This window comes from Meleagris gallopavo, chromosome 20 (genome assembly GCF_000146605.3).
Source record: "Meleagris gallopavo isolate NT-WF06-2002-E0010 breed Aviagen turkey brand Nicholas breeding stock chromosome 20, Turkey_5.1, whole genome shotgun sequence".
Lineage (NCBI taxonomy): Eukaryota > Metazoa > Chordata > Aves > Galliformes > Phasianidae > Meleagris > Meleagris gallopavo.
In genome coordinates, this window is record NC_015030.2 from 7,935,143 (window position 1) to 7,960,730 (window position 25,588).

The 25,588-nt window shown below is 38.1% G+C and overlaps 2 protein-coding genes across 2 annotated transcripts in view; one reads left to right on the forward strand and one right to left on the reverse strand.

Moving 5' to 3' along the window:
• The window catches only part of SMURF2 (SMAD specific E3 ubiquitin protein ligase 2), a 37,277-nt gene extending 24,687 nt beyond the window's left edge, over positions 1-12,590 (forward strand). Inside the window, exons 11-19 of the mRNA XM_010721518.2 lie at positions 2,339-2,549; positions 3,803-3,906; positions 4,469-4,583; positions 5,036-5,214; positions 5,689-5,826; positions 6,062-6,182; positions 6,530-6,731; positions 8,504-8,579; positions 8,835-12,590. Of these exons, the coding sequence (XP_010719820.1) occupies positions 2,339-2,549; positions 3,803-3,906; positions 4,469-4,583; positions 5,036-5,214; positions 5,689-5,826; positions 6,062-6,182; positions 6,530-6,731; positions 8,504-8,579; positions 8,835-8,934 (1,246 nt within the window). The 3' untranslated portion in view covers positions 8,935-12,590. The remainder of the gene's footprint in view (positions 1-2,338; positions 2,550-3,802; positions 3,907-4,468; positions 4,584-5,035; positions 5,215-5,688; positions 5,827-6,061; positions 6,183-6,529; positions 6,732-8,503; positions 8,580-8,834) is intronic.
• Positions 12,591-12,940: 350 nt separating this feature from the next.
• On the reverse strand, positions 12,941-25,540 carry CEP95 (centrosomal protein 95). Its single transcript, XM_010721517.3, has 21 exons — positions 25,432-25,540; positions 24,586-24,714; positions 24,108-24,215; positions 23,643-23,756; positions 23,226-23,331; positions 22,653-22,762; positions 22,021-22,235; positions 21,694-21,760; positions 21,032-21,075; positions 19,903-20,027; positions 19,468-19,597; positions 19,182-19,293; positions 18,492-18,670; positions 18,111-18,203; positions 17,204-17,354; positions 15,891-16,051; positions 15,413-15,487; positions 14,802-14,954; positions 13,552-13,698; positions 13,381-13,452; positions 12,941-13,309 (listed from the first exon to the last, which is right to left on the reverse strand). The coding sequence occupies exons 1-21, from the start codon at positions 25,451-25,453 to the stop codon at positions 13,133-13,135; spliced, it is 2,490 nt and encodes an 829-aa protein (XP_010719819.1). The 5' UTR covers positions 25,454-25,540; the 3' UTR covers positions 12,941-13,132.
• Between the last annotated feature and the right edge of the window lie 48 nt (positions 25,541-25,588).

The following is a 25,588-nucleotide window of genomic DNA, read 5'->3' on the forward strand; positions in this document are numbered from 1 at the left end:
AAGCAATATATCTTTGGCCTGACATTTTTAATTATCTGAGAAATAAGTTCAGTATTTGGGTGGGATGGGTGGGATAGTTTTATGTTCAAAGCTGTAATAAAAAATGTGCTTTTAGTAATACTGACTTTTCTGTCAAGCTGAGTAAAGGAGTTTATTCTTCCAATGATGGCATTACAAGTTATGAAAATAATCAAATTTGTTATCCAGTTCTGTTTTTAAAATGTTAGCCAAGAGTTCATGATAGGTTTTGATAGTTATGGTACCTGAAAAGTACTTAGCTGTATCCTCAAAGTGCAGCACACAATCAAGTATACTCATTCAGCTGTGAAAACAAATGAAGAAATTACATTTAATTACTTCAAGCACTGCAGATTATTTAGCTAATGCTACACTGATTATTTTTAGCCTTATACAGAGAATGGCACTTTATTTTTTCTTCAAGTTCTGCTTTATTTTAGATTGGTTTAATTTGATGCATACATCTTGAACTCATGCTTATTTCAGAGGTTGCATTTTCTTTAAGACTGACTAGTTCCATGTCTAGGTTACTGTGCTTTTATGCTAGTAGAAACGTCGTACCAGTGCACCCTCACTTTAGTATTTATTGTTACTCTTCCTGGTAGGTATATACAAGCAATATTTCCATAAGATTGTTCTTCCAGAATTTGAAAAAGCGTAAGACAGAATAATTTTGCTTTAATTTGTTTATCAATTAAATACAGTTTGAGATTCATATTTAGAACTAATAATGAGTACAAAAATATCATGCATGTAGCACAAATGACATAGAACTGTATTCTGGAGCCACATCAAGTATCTTTGTAAGCTGTTGTAATGACTTGGTTTCTTGGGATTGACTTTTAAAATAACTGTTGTTTATAGTAATAATGTGATCAGCTTAGGAATAAAGTTAAGGTTGCCTTAATTTAAGAACAGTCAAGAGAACACTGAATCTCACAAAATCAGTTAAGCTGATTTCCAAAGTATTGCGTCGTAGGGCATTGTGACAGAATTGGATTCCTGCACATTACTCGCTTCTGTAGCCCAGATGTAAAAAGATAATATTATTAATAATGAAATAGCTTTCAGCTATTGCTGAGCTGATCCAAATGTGTGCATTGCAGGGGTTTCTAAATGGTAGGTTTGTAAGACTACTGATATTGTAGTAAACTAGTGTAAATTTCCCTTGAACATGGTTCATGCAAATTAACTTTAAATAAAAGGTTTAAAAATAACAGAATAGCTGTCAGAACCACGGGGCAAACTGGGAACACTCCCACTTCTTTTTTTAATTGCCAAAAATGAATGCTGTGGTTGTGAAAGACTGCTGGAAATGAAATTTTGTTGGTCAAGGGAGCTTTCTCAGTAGACTTTGTTTCAGAACAGGCAATAGACTGAAATTTTAAAATATATTGAAGTTGTTTGTGGTTCTATCTCATATGTTTGGTCTTTGATGTTGGAAAAAAAATGATTAGCATTCCATTGAGGGGGAAAAAAAAAAATTGAATTGTGACCTTTCCTATTTATCCAATAAATTTGGGTATTATCACATGTCCTGCACAGAGGCTTTTCAAGTTTTAGGGAGAATACAGCTTTTGTCCTCTTGTTTGGAAATGCCATACTAAAAAGCTTGGTCATACAAAAACACCTACTTGAGAAGTGACACGAGGAAGGACATCTCTGCTCAAAATTGACTTTGTCCAGTAAGAAATTAGATTTACAAAATCTCTTAGAATTGCTAGTAAAACTACTTGCTTATCTGTGCCAGTTAGTTACATGTGAGCTCCCCACATTCCTGTGGTCCAGACTAGGCCAGGTACAAGGGACAAGGTCCTTGCCAAGCTGCCAGTACAAACATCTTTTTGTAAGCTTACTCTTTTTCATAGCCATTTAAAACAGACTATGGTATTGAGTGTAGATTAGAGGCATAGTGTTTGGCTGATCCCTGAATTTTAAATTGAAGGAAGGCAAAACACGCAAAGGAAATATGGAATACCTGAGAAATTCAGTGTCAGCAGCTTAGTAGTAAAACTGTATGGTTAATACCTTATTATATTGTGCTGTAACCTTTTACATACTTTGTAGAGTAGTACTAATAGAAATAACAAACTCTAAAAACAACTGATAGTTGCCAAGAAAGACAGAAGCATATGTCTTTAGTCAGGATAAAAGCTCTCTGAATTTCCTTTTTTCTAGGCCTGAATGTTGTTAGTGTAATCACAGTAATCACAGTAAATCGGAAGTACATTAGGTACTAAGACTGAACCTTTAAGAAACACATAAAGAAAACAGGAGACGTATGACTTGAATATCTGCAAACATCTGTGTTTGTTTCTAGCCGCCAGAATCAACTTAAAGATCAGCAGCACCAGCAGCAGCAGCAGGTGGTGTCCCTGTGTCAGCTTCCAGATGAGGCAGAGTGTCTGACTGTGCCAAGGTACAAACGAGACCTGGTGCAGAAACTCAAGATCCTGAGGCAAGAGCTGTCACAGCAGCAACCTCAAGCTGGCCATTGTCGTATTGAGGTCTCCAGGGAAGAGATTTTTGAGGTAATTTGAGAACTTGACCCATTTGTTAATATTGAGGGAAGGGGAGGAGGGTTATCCGTAACGGTCTGATGAAGTCATTCTGTTAGACTAAATGTTGAAGTCTGGAGTTAAAGCTGAGATTTTGCCAGTGGTGAATAGGGAGAGGAGGCATTTTAGGGGGATATTCAGAACAATTGTGTATGTAAAATAGATGTGTTTACCACATGGAGAAGAAGAAAAAGGAGAAAAGTTTTCCTGTGGTTAGAGATGTGCAGACTGTCTCAGGGACTGAGGCAAGTGTCCAAGCACTTCATCTATTTGAAGATCTGTTTCACTTCTTCCCAAAATGTGGGAGAGCTCTCTCTCTGCACATTGAAAACCAAACCATCAGAAATGACCCTTGATGTATTTGTAACTTCAGTAAAGAGACTGTTATTGAATAGCATTCATCTTTGGGTCAGGATTACTTATCAGCCAGAACTAAGAGAGGTGCAGTATTTTTCCAAAACAGATCTGTTGTATGAATTCTGTAGGCATCTAAGTGACCAGAAGTACCCTTGTTGGGATACTTACATCTTTGAGATGGTTCAGCAGAATAATTCTGATGAAGAAATGCAGTTATAATTCATTGGCTTTTCTAGAGAACATTTTGTCTCAAGAACTTTATCACCCATCCCACCCATCCCTGTTGTGTTTTTACTCCACCCGCAAACATGATAGTCCCACTGTGTTGTCACTGTTTATCCAGCCAAGAAATATGTGTTGGTATTCCCTTTGGAGACAGTCAAATCACTTCGTAATAACTGAAAAAGAAGGGGGAGAAGGGCTGCTATAAAGCAGTGGAAGTTATTATATTCTTTTGAAGTGTCCCAGGCATGCCTATCTCTTCTCTTCCCCAAAACCAAAGATTGGGGGCATCATTACTGGACATAAATAAAACCTTTGATTTAATTCCTTTTTAAAATCAGCATTTGGTTTGCCTCTCTTTAGCATTCTTTTTATATTGTCTTGGTGAAGTCTTACTGATAGAGGAATAATTCCATAGATTTCTGGGGTGGCATTGGTGCTTCTTAAGATGCTTCGTGGAGGTTTGCACATCTTCTAGTCAGTAGAAGTCCCACTGTTGGCTTTTTACCCTGCAAAAATGAGAGCAGAAACAAAAATTTACTGACATAGGGGTTTTTTTCCCTTTGGATTCTGAGTGGAATAATAAGCAGTGGTAGCTGCTTGTCTGTAAACAGCAGTTAATAAAAGAATCTGTTGTGTATTTACAGGAATCTTACAGGCAAGTCATGAAGATGAGGCCAAAAGATCTGTGGAAGCGATTAATGATAAAGTTCCGTGGGGAGGAAGGCCTTGATTATGGAGGTGTTGCCAGGTAAACAGTGCATCCTCCATCCCTTTCCCCAGCCCCACCAACTGCACTGGTTTGATTCCTAAACCAGACTGACAATAGCTCTTTTTCTTTTAAAATCATTCTTATTTCTGTGCGTTCCAGTAATGTTATCTATCAGAAGAGTATATTTTCAGATAGTCTTTTCTAGGAAAAAAGCATCTAAAAAAAGAGAATTTATTGTAAATAAATCAAAATGCACATTACAGATTGCATCAGAAACACCTTTGGTGTTGATTGGTAAAGCTTGGGTATCTGGAAATGTATGTATACTACTAAACACTCAACTTGGTGGCAGAATCATAATCAGTAACCATTAGAAAGTGGTAACTTGAAGGAAAATCTTGGCAGGCTGGGAAATATGCCAAGCTGACAGGTGCTGTGCAGTTACTGAACCAGTAAAAATAATTCTGATTTCTGCATGTGCATAGCTAACTGTCCTTTGAAAAGACTGAAAAGAATTAATTAATTAATACTTCTAATTTTAATTAATTTATTTATTTATCTATCTGAGGTTATGCAGTAAGTTCTTTTTTTTTTTTCCTAGGGAGTGGCTTTACCTGCTGTCACATGAAATGTTGAATCCATATTATGGTCTCTTCCAATATTCCCGAGATGATATCTACACACTGCAAATCAACCCAGATTCTGCAGTTAACCCGGTATGACTGATAGTGTGTGTTGAGTAAAATGATGCTTTTGTGACCCAGAAATTAGGTACATGTGGAGAATAATGCTCTAGATTTAATAATCTAGTTCTCAGATCAGTATTCAGAGACTGAATTTATGAAATGACATAATTTCTTTTTAGAGTGGATCAAAGAAACATCTCAAATGTTCTTAAGACTCTTAAAGATGTTGGTTTATGTTTCCTTTGGGAGAAATGGAGTTTGTTTTAATTCTTAACAGTAAGACTTCTAGACTTGAAGCAACATACTCAATGTGCTGTATATAAAAATAAAATAAAAAAAGAAATCAAACAGCCTCTAGCTGTTTGTTGGGTGGTGGTTTTGTTGTTGTTTTTAAGATGTATTGAAATGTTATTAAACGCTCAGCAAATATAATCTAGGAGTTGTGTTTAGGTGGATCACTGAGTCTTTTCTTTGAATTCCAGGAACACTTATCATATTTCCATTTTGTTGGACGGATAATGGGGATGGCTGTGTTTCATGGACACTATATTGATGGTGGCTTCACATTGCCTTTCTATAAGCAGTTGCTAGGGAAGCCAATTACGTTGGATGATATGGAATTGGTTGACCCTGATCTTCATAACAGCTTGGTTTGGATACTGTATGTACTGTGCATTATATCTTAGTGTTAGAATTGTGTCTCAGTTAATGTGATACATGTTCCTAATGCTTGTTGACAAGAGCTGAAGCATGTTTTGATCTCCTGCTCAGGCAGATTTAAGAAACATCTTATGTGCACAATTCAGCTTCTTTAAAGGCTTAACATGCTCAAGGATTTCAAATCTGGGAGGAGGGGGGGCAAGAGATTACTAAGATGTAAAGTGCTCAGTTATTCATAAATTTGTTTATTGATTTTTGCTTGTTTATGCAGTTAACATGTTATTAAAATATAACATTGAAAGGTCTGTGATGGCTTAAAATACAATATAGCAAAAATGTATGTTCACCTCTAGTTTCCAAGCAGTACTTCTAAATGGTATTCAAAAAATAAATTTTGACGTCTGTGAAAAGAATTATGGATGTAATGTGTTTGCAGAATGTTTCATTGAGTCACTTGCTTATTTCTTTCCACCAGTGAGAATGATATCACAGGAGTCTTAGACCATACGTTTTGTGTAGAACACAATGCATATGGGGAAATTATTCAACATGAGCTGAAACCTAATGGCAAAAGCATCCCAGTGACAGAAGAAAACAAAAAGGAATATGTCAGGTACAGCAACATATTTTTCAGTGTTTCTGGTATTTCCCATGGGAGGAACTTTTATGCACATTAAGTAATTAAGTGTTATGGGTTTTGTGGCTTTTTTCTTCTTTCTAGGTGGCAGTGCAATAGCTCTGTTGTTATGTTTTCCTGTCACTAAGGCCATTTCTGGGGGGCTGGGTAAATTGCAGGTTTATTGTGTTTGAATACACCTTTCATAAATCCAATTTGAACGTGCTTGCAGACTTTATGTAAACTGGCGATTTTTACGAGGAATTGAAGCTCAGTTTCTGGCTCTACAGAAGGGATTTAATGAAGTAATCCCACAACATCTGCTGAAGACATTTGATGAGAAAGAGTTAGAGGTCAGTACACTAATGTTATGTTACGTTGTCAAGTGTAATAATAAAAGCCTAGGGCAGTCTTTTGAGACTAAGGAACATGTGAGGTTTCATCCCCAGTGCTCTAGGGGTCTTGCAGGTGCACTGTTACAAAAATACAGTTAGTATAAGAGGTTACCAGGTCATGCAGTCTCTGACATGCATCTTCAAGAGAACTAGGAGAGTGATTCTCAACACAGCATTTCGTAGCAACTGTGGAAGTTTGGAATAAAATCTATCAATTTTTCAGAATCAATTATTCATTATTTGGGTAGTTCCAAAACGATTTTTTAAATTAACGATTCATCATTAATTGTATTTTAAATTTACAGCTCATCATTTGTGGACTTGGAAAAATTGATGTTAATGACTGGAAGGCAAATACTAGGTTAAAACACTGTACACCAGACAGCAACATTGTGAAATGGTTCTGGAAAGCTGTGGAGTTTTTTGATGAAGAGAGGAGAGCACGACTTCTCCAGTTTGTGACTGGCTCATCCAGAGTGCCTCTGCAGGGCTTCAAGGCATTGCAAGGTAACATTTTGCCCAAAGTAACTGCAAATGCCTGTGCTTGGAGGAAGCAGTGAGACGCAGCACAGAAGCATTAGCTAAAAATGAGGCTGGTTGGCTGCTACGTGACTTTTCTCAGAGGAATATTTAATGGTCTGATGAATAACAGTCACAGAAATAGTCTTTTTGTGAGTTTGCTCATTACCTTCTGATTCAGCTGTAACCGCTGTTTTTGTTTCAGTTCACACTTCCTTCCCTTTCTAGCAATACGTTCTGATCAGTAGAAATCCTAGCAGGGTTCTCTGAATGTTTTTCCTGGAAGACTGTTGTTTCATTTCTCTCCCTTGCAAGCCTTCATCATCTGCACAGCTCTGTGACCAGCAAACACCAGCAAGGAGCGAATGTTCCTGTGTTCTAACAGCAGAGGAGCTCAGTTATCTGGGCTGTTTTTATTGTAAAAGCAACACAATCACAGGCAGCCCTGGCAAAGGAAACAATTGCTTAATTACTGACCTGTTTTATGAGTTTCATTCAGAACTCTGGATCTCAGCTGCAGCTGTAACCCATGCTGCTCTGTTAACACCATAGTTACCATGTTTTGTCCTTTCACGAGATGAGAGGGAACAGCCCAGGGAAACATGGACCACAACCTGTTTTAATAGGTAGAAGATCTCAAGAGAACACACATTCTGTGGTAATTTAGCTGCCATGTACAGAAGCCAGTTGCTACAGAAATCTGTTTATTCATCATCTCTTCATCAGGCAGAAGACCTCATTGTCCTTTTCCTCTGTTCTTGAGCTCTAAAGTATTCAGGAACATTAGAAGGTCGGGAATACTGAGGTTTTGAAGGCCCTGGTTACTTTAAGTGTTTAAATAGTACGAGGGAAGGACTATACAGTCCAAACAAACTGTAACTGGTCATGGCCTGAGAATACTTGAAAGTAGTGCTAGTTACTTTTAGTATGGCTATACTAGTTGTTTTCTTGTTTTTTTGTTTTTTTAAAGAGAAAAAAAGTTTCTGTGAACAAACAAATCCTGTTTTCCTACAGATTTGAAGATGGATCTTGCCAGGTTCTAGATTTGAGTTGTGGTAATACAGTAATGCAGTCTCATTTACTAATACTCCTATTTGACACTAGAGAGTCCCCATAAGAAAGATTGATGCTGTGGATTATATCCTTAAATGCCAGCCTACTCAGGCAAATATGCCAGCTGTACAGAGGGCATTTGTGACCTCTTCTGGCCTGGTGGAACTTTAGCATATTCTGACTGAATCTAAAGACTGCTGTGCTACACTCTTTCCTTTAGCAGAGATTATGACTGTACTTAAGAGACTGTGTGACTCTGTACAGTCAGGTAATATAAAAAAAAAAAAAGTATCTATGAGAATTCTATCCAGTTTGACTGCCTGTTACAATATGAGGGCAGATGGAGCTGCAGAAGTTTCCTAGGAGGAGTGAGAAAAGTGATGTTCAGAAGTGTTGCAGTTGTGTAGTGTGCAGTTAAAACAGGTATCTCACGTTTTTCCTTGTCAGTGCTTTGTTCTTGTTTAAATTGCTGGAAGAGAAATGACAGCATGGTTACTTTGTGTGGGTGGAGGGGCAGACTCTGACTGTTAGGAGCTATGGGTTTCTTCTGGCTTTCTGCTTGCTGCTTATGGCCTCAGCTTCTGTGTGTAGCTCCTTTCTCTTTCTTCTTTTTTCTTTTTTTTTTTGCATTTTGTTACTGTCTTTTCTTGTTGCAGTTTAAGAAAGCAATTTCCAACTAGTACTAGAGATCTTTTCTGGATTTTCAGGTGCTGCAGGCCCACGACTATTTACAATACACCAGATTGATGCCAGCACTAATAATTTGCCGAAAGCTCATACCTGGTAAGACTTCTTCAGGTCTCTTGTGATATGTGGATTTGCTGTCTGTTTTAGCACTGTTTCTTTCTTTTAGGACACTGTAGATGCTGTCTATTACAGAGTAGTAAAGGTGTGAAAACTACAAATTGATTTTGTTTATATGAAGTGCTGTTGGCCTCATCAAATATTGTTTCAAATATGTTAAATGAAGTGCAGCAGAGATTTGCTAGGGGAGGCTGTAAGATCCAAATAATTGAAGCTTTCACTTTGTCTTTGCAGCTTTAACCGAATAGACATTCCTCCTTATGAAAGCTATGACAAGCTATATGAGAAGCTGCTAACTGCCATTGAAGAAACATGTGGGTTTGCTGTGGAATGACCCTTCACAGGCTTACCTGAGACTCTATTTATACTCCTGTCAGCCGGAATGCCCTTCCCTCATCAAGACTCGAGAAATGCTTGAAATACAGGAAACTTTCCCTTTTCTACACTAGGACACTGTGAGGGAAAGGACAACTTTGCAATTTTTTTCTTTCAAGAAAATAGGTTCTGTGGTTCCTGCCATAGGATCATTCAGCTGCTATTAAAAACTAATACCTTGAACATACAGAATGCTGACTTTTCCTACATTTCAACAGTTAAGCAGTATTCTATACTTAAAGACTACTACTATTTTTGTAAAAGGTAATCTATTATATTTGCCTACCTGATTTCTGTTCTCAGATACCAAGAAACAACTTCAGCAGTCGGTACAAGTCACGTTTCAGCCTCTTTTAAATGTATGATACTGACCAGCATCTATACCTGCTATTTTTGGAAAAAATATTTTGGATTATTCTAACTTTTTGCATAAAATTGGCTGAAAGGATCATTAATCTTTTTAATTAAAGCCACTTACATGTTACTGCATTTTCTTATAGTAAAACATTATATTCTGCAATGTACATTCAACTAATGTTACCACAGGGAACTTTTTTTATATTTTTCAAGCATGAATTATGAATATGATGTTTTGGGGCCTATTTATATTGCTCGTCAGATTCCTTAAACAAAATTTCTAGTGTGAGTGACACATACTGCCTTTGGTACAGTATTTGTGTTAAACGTGGAATAGACCTTTTTTAATGAAGAGCAGACGTTTTGATTTTTTTACGCAGCATTTTTCTAACGAGTCTGTCAAGAGTATTTTTTGTGACTTTTGACTTTAAACACTGCATTTTTCAACTTCGTGTGCATGTTGATGAGGTAGTATTTGACAGCAGCAACCTGTTTGCAGTTCATCACAGAACCCATCCTACCCAGCCGACCAAAGCTTGTTTGAATGCAGCCAAATCACGTAATATATTGTGGATGCTAAAGATCTATCAGGTAAAACATAATTTAATCTTTGTCTAGCTGCTCGTGACACGTGGGTTTGAGTTACAACTAAGGCAAAATGGCAGTAAAACTAAAAATGTTGTATTAACTGAAATACGCGATGTGCTTCAAAAATGAGGTTTTAAAAGCACATAATTTATTGATTGTAGGGATGGAAGTAAGTATATATATGAATTATGACATGGGTTGATCTCTGCAAAGGGGAATAAAATGCACTACCAGTGGAGGGAACTGAATTTTGAAGTAAGTTTGGGAAATCTCAGTGAAGATCTGTATGATCTGTTCATAGTGTGTAGATGAATGGCTCTACTTAACAGACAGTGGCATTCTCCTCTCGGTGAGAAGCTTTGGAATAGGCAGCATTTTTTTCCAATCAGTGTTGTTTTTTAACGTAGGTTACAATCAATCATCAAGTCTGCACTATTTTTACACTGTCAATAAGAAGAAAGTCAAGGGTATTGGAAATGCTTTAACACCAGGATGTAAACAGCAGTGTGAGTCACACAGTGAACTGGCTCATTTTCTATTTGTTCCTTGGAGCTTGAACTTCATTTTGTTCTGCCAAATCTGACTGCCGCAGTGAGTAAACTACTACTGGATGTTGTGTATTAGAATAGTGGGCAATGGACTACTTTCTAGAATTGTGGTAAGAACCTGGTGAGCCAAATCCACATGTTCGTTTGATTATATGTATTTTTTTGTACAGCTGTTGCTGGAAGGTTTGTTCTGAAAGACTTGCTTCCTTGTTCTGGGCTGGCTGCAGAGGTGAGGCTACTTAGGGATGTAAACATAAAGCCAAGAAACTTGCTGTTAACAGCCAGGTTTGAAATATATCAGGCCATTCTTTCTTCATTTCAAGGACTGTTGCACTCTTAAAATGGCTGGTACCTTTGTTCTGTTAGGGAGCCCTTACTAGAGAAGCTGCCACTGCATTTCTCCAGTTTTTCTGGGAAAGCAAAGTAGGATGTTGCCCACTGCGTTTCTTATTTGTTACTGCTTCCTGAGGTTGGGGACCACTGCGTTAGGTAACTCCCAAAGTCCTCTTCTCACCCCTTCAAGTTTGGAGGTCTGACATGAAGCTCTCCTGACACAGAATCAAAACGTTGTTGAGTAAGGGATTTAATTCTGCTCTTGCTCAGGCTGTGGCTGCAGCCACCCTGATCATGGAAGCATGCCAGATGGAAAATCCAGCTTGATCCAGCTTTTGGGAGAAGCCAGGGCTCAGCTGGTGACTCCAGGGGAAAGATACGCTGTTCTCTTTTCCCCAGGCAGTCAACCTCAGTACTATTTAAAGACTGTTTCTGTAGTGTCTCCTGACCACAGCGTCTGTACCCTCCTAGGAACCTCCCTGCCCACCTCCTTAGGCTGGTTCATGTATTGAACACCTGGTTGTGGCCACCCTTACAACATAAAAGCATTTCTGAGGAGGGAGGAAATGAGCTCTGCAGAATATAGAGTGTAGATCAGCTGATAAATACCATTCATTTTCACAGCAGCCTTAGCAGTACATCTATTTGTTCTACCAACCATTTTGATATGGCATAGAGAATTTTTTTAAATTGTCATAGATAAATATTGTAAATTTAATATATTATAAGCAAAACTAGATAAATTTACATTTGACTTTCCACAGCTGACAGATGAGGTTGAATATACCAAGTATTTTGAGTGCCTTTCTACCTTTATAATGACCGAGAGCTTTAACTAAAGCACCTCATCACACTCACATTTATCAGAAAACATTTAAGAGTTGATGCCTTTGCGAAATTGTATTTCAAGATCACGTCAGCTACTTTTCCCCTCAAAAAGGTGCTAAGCCTAATATTGCATTTTAACCTTGGACTTTCACCCCATGATTAATGTGAATATTTATTTCAGTGTGTCCCTCTTACTGGGTTTTACTTTATCCAGTCTTTAGTTGTTTTAGAGAAATGTCACATCATGGTTTTATGCTGTTGCTTTTCATATGAATGTTTAATTATGAACAGAACTTTTGTAGATTTCAAATATACAGTACACAGTTGAATTTCAGAGGATTTAATTTCTCGGTGTAAAGAGTTTTGTAATGGTGCTTTGTACAGTATGTATTCTAATTTTTTTGCACATAGTTTCAGTTTCCCTAAACTGATTTATTTTTACCAAATTGTTGTGTTGTACTAAAGTCCAGAGCACACAAGCTGTTTTTAAATTCTTGTCCTACAACACTACATCTGTATAGAACTTCTGGTGCGTTTAAACTAGCTGCATTGATGGAAGTAAAAGCTTTGCTTCTATATCATACGAATGCATCATACAGCTTAATGTAGCATGCTCCAAGTGCTTCAGATTTTAAACTGCACCATATAGTTACCAGGTGCCATTTGTTGTACTTTACACTATGTAGTAGGTTTCTGGCTCTACCACATCCTCAGAGCTTCGTCTGTAGCTGTAATTAGTTTATACAAGTGTAATTACTCCTCCACAACCTGACAGTTCTTAGTTTATCGTTTCCATTGTATTTATTACAGAGTGTTTTAGCATTGATATCATTGTATTTTCACCCAGCTGTTACATGAGCTTTAACAAAAAAATCTGTATAAAATGGTTTTTAAGTACTTAATGTATGTACCCATGCAGAAGTTGAGCAATAAATTGTATGCTGTTTGCACTGTCACAGCATCAATGGTTTAAAAAGTTTTCAGTTTTTCTTAATTGTTTACTTTCAAATGTAACAAATAGCATTAAGTAATCCGACCTTGTTTCAGGGGAAAGAGCTTACACTCTGAGTCCTTCTACAGACAGCTACCTAAAATAAGGGTTGTGCTAATTGTCTTAATTGAACAACAAAGGTCTTACTTTTGGCTTTTACGTTAATGCTTTCCTGGAAAGGGGTTCATCTCTGTGTTACTGAATGGATGTCTCCTCTCAAATTTCAGCAAAAATTGAACTGCTTTCATGAGAAGATAAAATTAAATAAGTTTTATAAATACATGTTAAAATTCTAACACCATTTCAGCTTTGCTACACAGTAGAAAGTAGTTTAAAACTTTATTAATCATAAAAGCGCTCAAAGTTCCAGGTACCAACAACTACGCCTCTGGCACATTGAGATGACAGATCTGATCTTACAGAACAACAGCTACACACCACCTTCCTGTCACAGCAGTTCTCAGAGACTCCCTCCAGCTCAGGCAGACAGCTGCAGTGCTATTTACCATGTCTTAAGAGAAACCACTTTTGTTGTACTGAAAGGAAGCCATCTGAAGTCTAGATCTGAGTCTGTCTGCCTCCAGTTCTTGAAAAAAAGTTTCATCATCATTTTGCATTATTGCTGTTTGCAGTTGTTGTATTTCTTTTTCCATTCTTGACCTCAGTTCTCTTTTGGCTTTCTGCAGCATCTAAACAGAACACAGGTATTAGCATATCGCATAAAGAAAGAAAGCATCTACACAAAATCAAAAATCCTTACTTGTGCTTGTGCTTTCTCTCTGGTTTGGATTTCTTGGCGTTCTTGAGATAAAGCTTCTGCTAGCATGGAGAACTAAGCACAATACAAGTTTGAGTTGAACCAGTTAAAGAAATGAAAGGCTTCTACTATTAAAAACATTAACTGGCAATCTTAGCTGCAGGTTAAACTTACCTGATCTCTGTAATAGTTCTCCATGGACTCCAGCTCATTTTGATGCTCTCTTCTTTGCTCAGCACGCATCTCTTGAGCGTATGCTCTCAGGTCCTTCAGTCTTTGCTTCTGAATTTCTAAGCCTTCTTCAAATAAGTTTTTAAATATCTGCCAACAATTAAAAAAGCAAACAAATTTTTCCTAGAAACTTAAAAAGCTTTGTTGTTTTGGGGAGTACTAAACCTTTTTGAATATAAGGCTTAGATCAACCAATTTAATTTGAATATGTTGCGTTGTAAGTAAATGTTAACATATTTGAGAGGCTTTCTCTCCTGACGAAAAGGCAGTCACAAAAAGGGTCACTGCCCTTGAAAAAGTACAGTTATACATCTAGTACCAGTGGTACAGACACAGCTGAGCTATGTTTGTAATATTCATTTAACTGGAATTCTTATTAAAAGTATGTTTTTCAGATTTGTTCAGTCAGGATGATTAAGAGTGGCTAGAACAGCAAGGATATACTGATCAAAGCTTATTTTTCCTATACGAACTAAACTCTGAATGTGTGGAGCTACAGCCCACAGCACTCTAATTCAGGATATTCACCCAGATTTCCAATAACAGGAAATCCAGCCTGCACTCACACTTCCCAGAACACTGCTGCACAGTTCAGACACAAACAGAGCTCAGGTCAATAACAGTGAGTTAATACACAAAACTTCCTAGACTTTAAAAGGTGAGAACTGTGCAGCTAGTCTTGTAAAATAAAATAGCACTGCTGGCTTAACTTAGCTGTGATGTGCAGCCCTAAATAGAGTTCATCTGTCAAGAAGTCCACTTTATTTAACAAAGATGAGTGAAAGCAGTTGTGTTTTTTTTGTCAGTTTCCATAACTGAAAACTTAGGTTATTTTCTCTGGATAGTAGCTCTAGGAACCTCTTAATTCTCCTGCTTCTTCAGTCTGTCTTGATGTTAGCCTTGTTTTTTCATGCTGATGGTGAGCCTTTTTCTCCTTTCCTTAACACTATCAAGCATCCTTCCCGTTTTACAGTGGCCTGCCTTCAACTGTCTCAGTGTTTCCAAAGAAGGAACCTTTTCATCATGGCTTTGACTGTCCAGCCACTTAATCCTGGCTCCTTCATTCTGTTCACTTAAGTTGCCTCTGTCTACTTCAACCATTAATTGTACTACGATACTGCAGGTCCTTAGCAATCGCATCCAAACAATACAGAAGAATTCCATGCTTGCAAAGCAGAACAACTCGGGCTTACCCTTTCTTCCCTTGTCCTAGCCCGCATCATCTTGGCACGCAGCTGGACACGGTAATCTTCATAGTATTTCCTGGCTCTAACAACTTGCTGGCGTTTCTCTCTCACCTTACTCTGAGTCCATTTCTGGCGGTAGATACGTTGCTTTAATTCTTGCTAAATGGAAAAAAGTTGCTGTAAGACCACCAATCTCTCAGTAGATTTGCTTAAGCCAAGTTTTGTTGATCATTTCTAATAGGGTCCTTAACTAAGGAACTCCTTATTCCAATTTTAAAGCTTTAAGTTATAAATGCAATGTAATCACTGCTGACTTAGCACAGTGTTGCCATCAACAGTACTATATAATTAAGGAGTCAGGGTTGCCACAGTTGCTGGTGTTTTTAACATTAAAACCAGCAGGCTGAAGTTTCTCTTCCTCACATGTTCTCAGCTTGCGTTTTAAAGCAGCAGCTAAAAGTAGTAGTAGTACTTCATTCCAAATGGCCACACAGCAAAGAGGTTACATGGCATTTGAGGCCACAGTTACTCCAAAGGCATAAAGTTGTCATAAAAGAAGCAGCTCCTTTCATGAACAGGGAGTATTCTATATAACAAATACCCTTCAAAGAACATACCAGTCTCTTGTTATGGTCTCGATCTTTTTTAATAATTGCAACAAGAAGCTCATGCTTCTTCAAGGCTTGTTGAACCTGGAGGTTTAATTTAAAAAAGAAAAAAAGAAGTTACTTCTATCATTCTGCAGGACAGGCGTTTGTATTTGGAGCTGTCCCAGAAATATTACCTTTTTACTATGCTGTTTATATTGAGAGTTAATCACTGTAGTAAACACTACTGACGATGATGATAAAGTAGTACTTACAAATATGACATAAGTTCTGTTAAATAGAAATGCAAGTGTAAATAAGCAGTATCCGTGCTCTATCTCACAGCTGAGACATACAGTATGAAAGGATGTGCTCAGGATGTTCGTGTCCTTATCTATGGTGCATAGTCAGGATGATTTTACTATGAAATACAAACTGATGAGTGCTACCCTTCTGTCAGAAGTGCTATCCCTGCTGATGCTTAAAAGGTAAGAATGTGAACACTCACTTCATTTTGGAGTTTGAGTCTAGCCTTGCCAGAAGCTGCTTTAAGCCGTTCAGTCTGTGCGAGCTGCTGCTGCCACATTTTGTTCATAGTGTGCTGGGAAATATGCAGGTGGGGAAACTCTTCCAGTAGCTGAACCAGGAGGTCATCATCCCTGACTTTCACTACAAGTAAGAAAGATGTAAGCAATAAACTCCTGGAAACTACATTTAGTGCTGAATTCTTCCAGACGGTATCAGCCTAAGTTAGGAAATACTTCAGATTGAACACTGTATGCAACTACCATGCTGTTACTATGATGTCAAGCTCAACTCAGCAGTACACAGGATCTCTTTCAATGCAGCAGCTGAGAAACCAATCCCATGTAAGTGGCTTTTTTTCTTTTCTGGTGAAGAACAGCTTTTGTAGCTCAGGACTCATTTCTCCCCCTTTACCATGTTTAATCCTATTTAGAGAGGCATCCCCTTCTTCAGATGGTTCAGATTGTCACTAATAAGTCACAACTTTCTTTGTTTCATTGGCTTCAGCAATTAAAAATACTGCTAATACAGTGGCAGATACAGGTCAAATAAATAGTGGAAAACAAAGAAGTGGAAAACAAACTGGTTTGCAACCAACATTCTCATTACATCTTTGATTATGGTGGCATGAAATAAACTAAACTACAGGCAGATGAAACAAGTGAGTATTACCAAGTAAATGCAATTCAAACACTTATAAAAACAAACAAAAAAATCCCAACAGTGTCCCTAACCAACATTCAGGCACGTTAGGGGATTGTACCATGACCTTACATAAAAACAGACATAATGCTGTTTGGCAGTACTGAGCCTGTGATTTGTGTTCACTGTTCTTGGAACATCTCTGACTCAGCAAAACCCACAGCATAATTACTGTTACAACAGCAGGGTCTTTTCCTACCAACATTCTGCTCGTCCACCTGCATATGTTTTAGCACCAACCCACTAAAGCTAGAGGCTCAGTTCAGGAAAAGAAAATAGTGGGAAGAAAGACTGAGCTCAGAGTATAGTGGAGCAAACACAGGAGTAGCAGGAATGGAAACAAGCTTTGAAAATAATCCAGGAGAGTTTAAGGAGGTAGCAAGTGGGTCCGAGTTTTGAACTGTGCATGGGTGGTTCACATTTACTTAGAGCATTATCTTCTGTAACAAAAATCCAGACGTATGGAGGTCACAAGAAGGGGAAAATGCTACAGCTGACTGGTATATATTGGACCAATGCCTTTATGCTTGGAGTTCTAACACATGCTTTCAAAGGATGCCAGTTTTCCACCAAGTATAGTTTTGCGTTTCTTACTTGGAGCTGCTTTCTTTGGCTTCACAGTCCCTCGTTTTGGAATCCACTGGCTGTATCTGGGATTCCTAGGTGTGGTTTTTCTAGAATAAACTCTCACTGGCTGAGGGATTTTTGGAGATTCTTTAAAGATGTTTTCCTTGTATTCTTGTTCCTTTGGAGCAGATGTGAAACAGATGGAGAACAGGTATGAGAAGGGCAAGACTGATAGATGTATAGTTTGGATATCAGAACTTAAATGGCATTAAAAATTGTAGAATGAGAAATTGGAGATACTGAATTGAATTCTTGAGAATTTAAAGTTTACCAAATGCAGTGCACAGTTCAAATAAAGGTTACATCTCTCTGTTGCATAACCTCAGCTCTTTTGCAGCACTTAACAATAGTGCAGCAGTCTGATCACTGCTTCTGCAAAAGCTGTGAAAACCAGTGCATCCCACAGCAGAATGACATGGCTTTCAACCTGAGTGCCTTGATGGTCCAGTACTATGTAAGAAAGTAGCAGTACTAGAAAGTATGTAAGAACCCTTCTGCCAGATTCATAATAGTAGAAAATGATCCTGGCACAAAAAAAATGACTTCTAGAGTAGTTGGAAAAAACATAAATATGACAACATAAAGCAAATTACCTACACTGTATAGGGCATCCAGCTCTCAGCCTGGGGAACGGGGGAGGCATGTAGGAAATAGCTGAGAGGGCCTGCAGCTAGTCAGACTTGTTCTTAGAGAGATAACTAGCATCATCAGAGGTTCAGGCCAGTCTACAGAAGCTGTCTTCTGACTTACCATAGTTATTTAAATTGCAGTCTCTTGAAATCACTTCATGTAAACCATATGAAAACATGCATAGTGCCTGGATAGAGTATTTAGACAAATTTTAAAATAACTAGCAAAATACTGCTTTACATACCAGTTCCTTGACTTCTTCTCTGAGTTTGGAAAGTCTAAGCCTCTCCCGAGCTTCATAAATTCTTAGTTCATTTTCATAAGCTTTAGCAACCATCTAGAAAGCAAAAATAAAAGGAACTTTGCAGAGAAAATAACCAGTCCAATGGATAGATACCTCATTAGCTTTTTCAGAATATGAGTTAAAATTGTTCCTTCCACTTAAGACTTGTTTTTCCTGCAGTATTTGGAGTCTGCATCTTTTTTTGTATTTGGAGTCTACAAATACAACAGTGCAAAATCATAAAAGTGGGCCAAATGCCTCCAGTAAATAAGGACATTCAGTTCCAATACTCTTAGCATAACTGTACTAAGAATGACTTAACAGGTCTAACCCTGAAGTTACCTTTGCTTCTTGTGTTCTTTCATCCTTTTCTTTTTGCAACTTGTTGCGAATTTTTTTCATTTGGCCTTTTCCATTACTGCAAAGTATGTCTTCTGACTCAGAAAAAAGTTGATGCTGAGATGAGGGTGATGATGGAGAAAGGGATCGTGTCCTGCTTGGGTACTTCAGGTGTGGTATATCTGTAAGGAGAGGTGTTTTAGTAACTATCCAGCTTCGAGCAGGAAAAAAAAAAAGCTCCAACCAAGTTAAAAGCCATCCACAGCGAAATTGAAATATTTAGCACAAATTAAATGACAAAAAGCTAAAGCCTTTGCTTTTAGATTTATCCCTGCTCTGAATCCTATGTGTGGGGGCTTTTATGATAGCAGAAGTGCTAAGAGATATTTAAGATGGGAAGGGATAAACCAGCAAAAACCATTTAAAGTTAACAACAGAGACTGTTTTACAAGATTCATAAACAGCTCCATCTTGCAATATAATGTTGTACGTGTGGATTAGATCAAGTTATAGGATAGTTTTATATCCAAGTCTTCATATGGAGTCGTTATAAAATCAGATTGCCACCGACACAGAGCACAGAACTTAGTAAAGCTGTGTGTAGGTCAGTGCATCAGCTTTACAGAAGGATTTTTTTTCCCATTCTAAAACTTACGTGTCCTAAGAATCATTACTTGGTGGTTCTGTGATTACCTCGCTCAGCTCTCCTTCGGCGGTAATCCATGACACTGTCACTGTGCTGAGACAGGTTGTCTTCATCTGTCACCTCCTCTCTGGTACGCCCACCCAAAGCTCTCTTTAACATCTATTGGACAGATTTTTGGGAAGGGGGTCAGGATCAATTGTTCATTCAAATTTAGAAGTGCCATACCCAGTGTTAATTGCAAATTGCTTTTTCATTAATATAAAATCTATATTATTGTTTCCCGCTGTTATTTCTAAGGCTAGCTTGTCTGGATACAACAAAGATTTTACTCACTGAATCTAGTTCATTTAACCTGCGAGAAAGTTTTTGTGATACTTGATGCAGCTCTTGCTTAGACAGGTTTTCCTTTGTTGTTCTGTGGGAAAGAGGAACTTCAAGTGAATCTATGGTAGAATTTTCATATCTGAAAAACAAAACAAAACAACCAGATTTCATTTCTATTCTGAAAACTTAAGAGATAAATATTACCTCATACAATTCCAGCTCACTTTTTGCATAAGCACATTTTTATAGGATGAAGTACAGCTCATTGTGTAAGGGCCTACAACTGTATTTAAGAAAATGCGCACATGATGGAAGTAGGAAAGGCTTCTGCTGAAGTTATGCACTCATACAGATGAGGAAGATGCCTCATTAAAAAAAAAAAAAAGCTGGAGACAGGAGGGATTGTACAGGAAAATGGCTCAGCTCCAAGAAAACTGAACTTGCCTCTTCTTTCTAGGCAGATGTCTTGATTCAGGGCTTGGATGTTGTGTTATTTGTATCTCCTTGTGTAAGGAGAATTTTTGATCTAAGTGAGAAGCAGATGTAGAAGTCCCATATACCCAAGGAACCTTGAAAAATGATTAAGAGCAAAAATTAAGATTTACACAGTAATGCTCAGAAGTACCACAGATTATAATAGGAGAGATCCTACAACAGCATTTATAGAAGAACCATTTCAAACCATATGATCACACACACACAGTAGATGTTTAAAGAAATAAGCTAGCAAAAATATAGATCAGTTTAAGAATCATCTACAACTAAGCCACCAATCAGAATAACAAAGTCTACATTATCAGTGTCCCTATATACTGCCTCACTAGCCTGGGGGATTAGTGCCAAGTAATGCACTAAGCAAGCTGAACTTAGTGCTGAGTATGGGCTAAGCAGCAATTCAAAGCAAACATACTAAAATAAATCACTTGTCCTTATGCCAATGCTTTAGTGTTGGTTGGTAGTTTATCTATTCAAACCAGAGTAATTCAAGGTCATCGTGCATACACTTGCAAATGTACCAACTGAAAATGAGTTTTAAGGAAAGAGTGCTTTAAGCAGACACGTCTGTGAGTACCTCTTGTGGCTGCAGAAGGCCAAAAAAAAAAAAAAAAAAGTAGTTTTCCAGTATAGTCACAGAATGGTATCTGCTGAACCATTTGTAGGTTTTGAAAAACAAAGGGCAATGCAAGAAAATAACATGCAATCAGGCAATTCAGCGATCTTTAGGAAGGGAGCAAAATTTTAAAATAACCTCATAAAACCAAATTCTTACTAATTTAGAATTCTGATACACAAGGAAGTGAATGTCCCCTCTGAATAAGACAACGAGAACTAGTAAGTACTTGTGATTAATTAGAACTCTATATGTACTGGTGTTTATACTTCCTGGAGGAAACACTTCCTGAAAGAACTGATGTGATTTGCAAACTGCATGCAGCCATTGTCTAACAGTGTTCTGTTATTAAGTGTACTCCTGCATTGAAGTGAGAAGCCCAAAAGCGCCACAAAATAACAAGAAAAGAATCCAACAGCAATGACTGAGCTTTCACAAAGATGGTGAAGTTGAAACATCTACCTTCACATTGTCCTCAGCATCATTCGAGACGGTCTTGTCTCCTGCTGCAGAAGCAGATGACAGGTTAGTGTTAGTCACTTGTGTAGATTGCAGTGTGCCCATTAATGTGGGAATAGCTACCAAAAAAGATCTGTGGCCTTTTGAACTTAAATCATCCAAAGAGAACATAATGACAAGGGAACTGTGTTTACAATTATTACATTCATTTCAGTGATTTTTCAGGTTTTACATTTTCAGTGTCATAGGAGTGCTATGGAAACTAGAAAGGTAATCAGTGTCTCCCAGGCAACAGAGAAAATAAGGTTTAGAAAGTAGTTTTCATGCTTTTCTACAGTAGCAATTAAGAATCTTTTCCTCAATCTGAAAGTGGTGTGTTTGGGCCACGTCCCCCTGCTCAGAATAAGCTCATCTAGAGAAGTGATTTCTGTAGCACAGGCGCATCTTAATTGGATTAAGTAAGAAAGGAGTTGAACTGGGGATAGGCTATTTTCTCAAGCACAGTGAACAGCTTGGAAGTAACCTATTTATATACAAAAAAACACCAAGAGAATTTTAAATAGATGCACTGGTAGTTTTAAAACCATGTTTTCTGTACTACATATAAAATTAAGGCAACATTTGATACATGGAGTTGTTCTGTAGGAAACAAAATTCTCTCTCACCAGGGATCTTTCCTGACAGAAGAGCACCTGAAATATCTTCAGGTTTTTGTGTAAGTGACATTTCAAGCTGGAAGAAAACACAAGAAAAATGAGACAGGAAGGTAATACAGTAAGTTTGCCTGTGCATGGCAATCAGTGCTGATTTTATTGCTAGCTGTACAAGAACACAACCATGATTATATTGTCAACTGCAAACTGTGCAGGAATGTTGATTATGTCCATGGTATGCATCTCTGTGTGTGCAATATAAACACCCCTCTCAATTAGATGGTTTTAAAATGAACGGAGTATTGATTAATAAAAAACAAAGGATGGGTTTTTACTTACAGTAGGAGATTCCAGTTCTTGACTGTTAACCAAAGCCGCTGACTGACTGTCCAAGCTCTGGTGATCTCTGTGTACAGGATCACAGGACCTGGCTTCAGCAGGCTGAAATGGTGGTAGCAAAGGAACAGCCTGGCATATTGGCTCCCTGAGTCTTTGAGCACTGGAACTGAAATGCTCTTTTGGCAGTTCAGTGCTGTGAATGGACTCCAAGGATCCTTAAGAAACCAATATAAAGAACTTGAAATTAAAAGTGTTATCTATAGAAGTGGCATGTTATTTCTGTATATCATCCATGCATATTAGAAGGAAGATTAAGTATCTAATGTTAATTACCATATTTGTTTGATTGCACAGAACTGTTAAATTTTAAAGGTAGGCTACTTGAGCCTACATATCAGTTGTTTTAGTAAATCTGTATTTCTGTATACGTGTAGGTATGACTTAGCAGCATAGATACTTAAATTTGAGAGGAGTTCCAAAAGAAGCAGAATTTGAATTTTGTGACTTACTTTTGTTCACTGACACATTTAAACTGCTGAACTGTTTTGGCATCAGCAAAACAGATAACAATTTCGCTGTCTGTAGAAATGCTACTACAGATTAGTCTTAAAAATATATGTATCCAAGCTCACCTTCCCCTCTCTCCGAGTCCAGATGAGCTGTATCTCCAAGTCGAATTAATTCACTGGTAGATTCTGAACCATCTACATCACACAATGGGACAAAGCATTCTGACTGAGACCTAAGGGGAATATGAAGTGATAAAATATTTAGTCTAAAAGTCTTTGCCTCTTCAGTCCACAAGGTGGAGATGCAGAAGAGTCCCAACTCTACTTCAGTCAGCTGGCTACTGCAGTGCAGGACACAGGAGGCCAGCTTCCACAAAACAAACTAATGTGGAAGTCAGGAAGATGGATTTAATGCTATTCAACTAAAATGCAGTCATTTAAAAGTGGGACAAAGTTCTTTATGAATTTTGTTTCATGGGGAAAATAAGCTTAATGGAAACGATGCCATCAGAATTCTTCAAAGCAAAAAAATCTAGAGATGTTTTTCTGCCAGCTAGAGGAGAAAGTTAGTTTGTGTTCCATTTGAGGGATGTATGTTTCTTCCCTGGTATTACTGAGAACTACTAGCTGCTCTACAGATGTGCAAAAATAACAGTAACTTACTGTGTCAATGCATGTATTCAAAGTTATTCTTACCTGTCAACTGATGAAAGTTTCAAAGATGGCATAAGTTGACCAGCATTGCTTTCCAGCTGCTCTGGAGACACAATTTGAATTTTGCTATTGGGCAGTACAGTCTCATCTGTTAATAATGAAGAGGTATTAATTTCCAGGAAAAATTATTTTATATATTAACTAAAAGGTTTTATCTTCACTATTATCAAAATAGTTTAAGGGTCTTTATATATATATATATATATATATATATATATGTGTGTGTGTGTGTGTGTGTGTGTGTGTGTGTATATATGTATATATATATATATCATTATAAATGCTTTTAAAAATATTATAAAGATTATATGTAAAATTATAGAATGGTACGGATTGGAGAATCCATAATAATGTATCATCAGAACACAATACCTTAAACATGGAAATCTGTCTTCTCACCTCCATTTTGAGAAGAGGATTCACTGAATTCTTCTGTAAGATACTCCAACAAACCATCAAATATTTCAAGGAGGTTTCTGATAGACTCCCTTTCTCCTTTCACAATGTTCTCACCTTAAGAGAAGGTACAGTCATATCAATAATTACTTATTTATTATTTGCTAGCAATTAGTTTGAAAGTCTTCAAAGAATAGGAGTTTTCTATTCAGAATTGGAAATCCTTGTGAAGGTCAGCTCAGAGCACAGCTGGTCACTCATGTACAGCTGCAGCCATATACTTAATGTATCTTAAAATATTTTCAGTTCTAATAACTGAAAGCTTACAGATACTGTATCTAATTCCACTACACATATATATATAAACATTATCTATATATTTATATAATATTTGTGGCATACGGTTCTTATGTAGTGTTCAAATTTAATCAAATGTATATAGTGCTTGTCCACATTATGATTACTTACCAGTGATGTGTGACAAGCTGACCTGCAGGTAGTCCAATGCCAGAGAATCTATTACAGCTTGTACATTATGTGCATCGTCCTCTTGGCTTCTAGGAGTAGCTATGAAATCTATTTAAAACAAATACGTACATTTAATGCTATCTGAATTGACAGCTTATTGCTGTTGTTTTTACTTAAACTACTTTTAGTTTAAAAATACCAATTTGTAAGTAGAAAATGACTTGGTGAAAAGTTCAATAATTATATGGTTGTATGAAACCTTTAATGAAAAATAAGCATAAATATAGGATATCCCCTAGAAGATGTGGGGATCCTATCAGTTGAAGTACTGAATACAAGAACACTGACTATTTAAATAGTTTTCATTCTTCACTCCCAGCACAAACAATACCTAGCTGCAAAATTTGCAAACTTGAACTTGTCCATTGTAAAATATGCAGAAGCACACAGAAGCATCCTTAGGAATTAACGTTCCCACCTGGTACCTTTTCTCCTAGGATCGACTCATAAAGACAAACAAATACATCAGCTCCGCACTCTGAGAGATGCTTTATATGCTGGTTTACGTGACAGCTCCTTAAAAGATCATTGGCAACGTCGACCCAATCTATAAAGAAGTAGAGTATATTAACGACAGAACTGGAAGACACAGAAATACAGAGTGGATAGTTACAGTGAAAGATGGAACCACTTCAGGTGCCTTTGACATGAGGCCAATGCCACACAATGGGCTCAGTACTTGGTGTGATCAGGGCAGCAATGCTTTCTGCACCCAGTGGGATTTCCTTCAGAGAGAAATGTGAGCAGTGAGGAACACAGGCAGCATCAGCCAAAGCACTGCTGAGAGCTGACAGTCCTTCATAGAAACAGCAGTGAGCGTTACCATGGACTGCAGGGTGCTGGAAAAGCGATGACATCGTTTGAAGGAAGAAAAGGGAAGAAAGAGGGCTGTGTGGTTCCTACACAAGACCTCCTGGGTACTGCTTTTGCTTTTCTGTACACGGGGAGAAATGCTTTTCCATTCCTACTCTTCATTCAGTTCCACAGACCGCATGCAGTACCGCTTTAACAGCTGTAGCCTCGAGGCAGGTTCGAGCAGCATCTCCAGCAGCTCAGCCTCGAAACCAGCCACCTCCAGACCTAAAAGCGTGGCTGGGGAAAAGGGAGGGCGCATAAAAAGCTTAAGGATCCACAACACAAAGAGGAGAGTAGGAACCTTTAAGCAACATCACGTCTGCATAAAACGGAAGGCGTCAGCTCCGCCGCGAGGCCCTACAGGGCAGCGGAGACGGGCGGAACCCTCAGAGCCGCAGCCCGCGCCTACCTGTGCCCTCAGCGCTGCCCATGGCGCAGCCGCCCGCCAACAGCCCGCCCTCAGCTCTAACGGCCGCGCGGAGCGGCGGGCTGCGCCGGAAGGGCGGGGCTTAGGGGAGCTTTCTCGCCCCCCTCCCCTCCGCTGCGTTCTGCTATGGCGCGTGTTG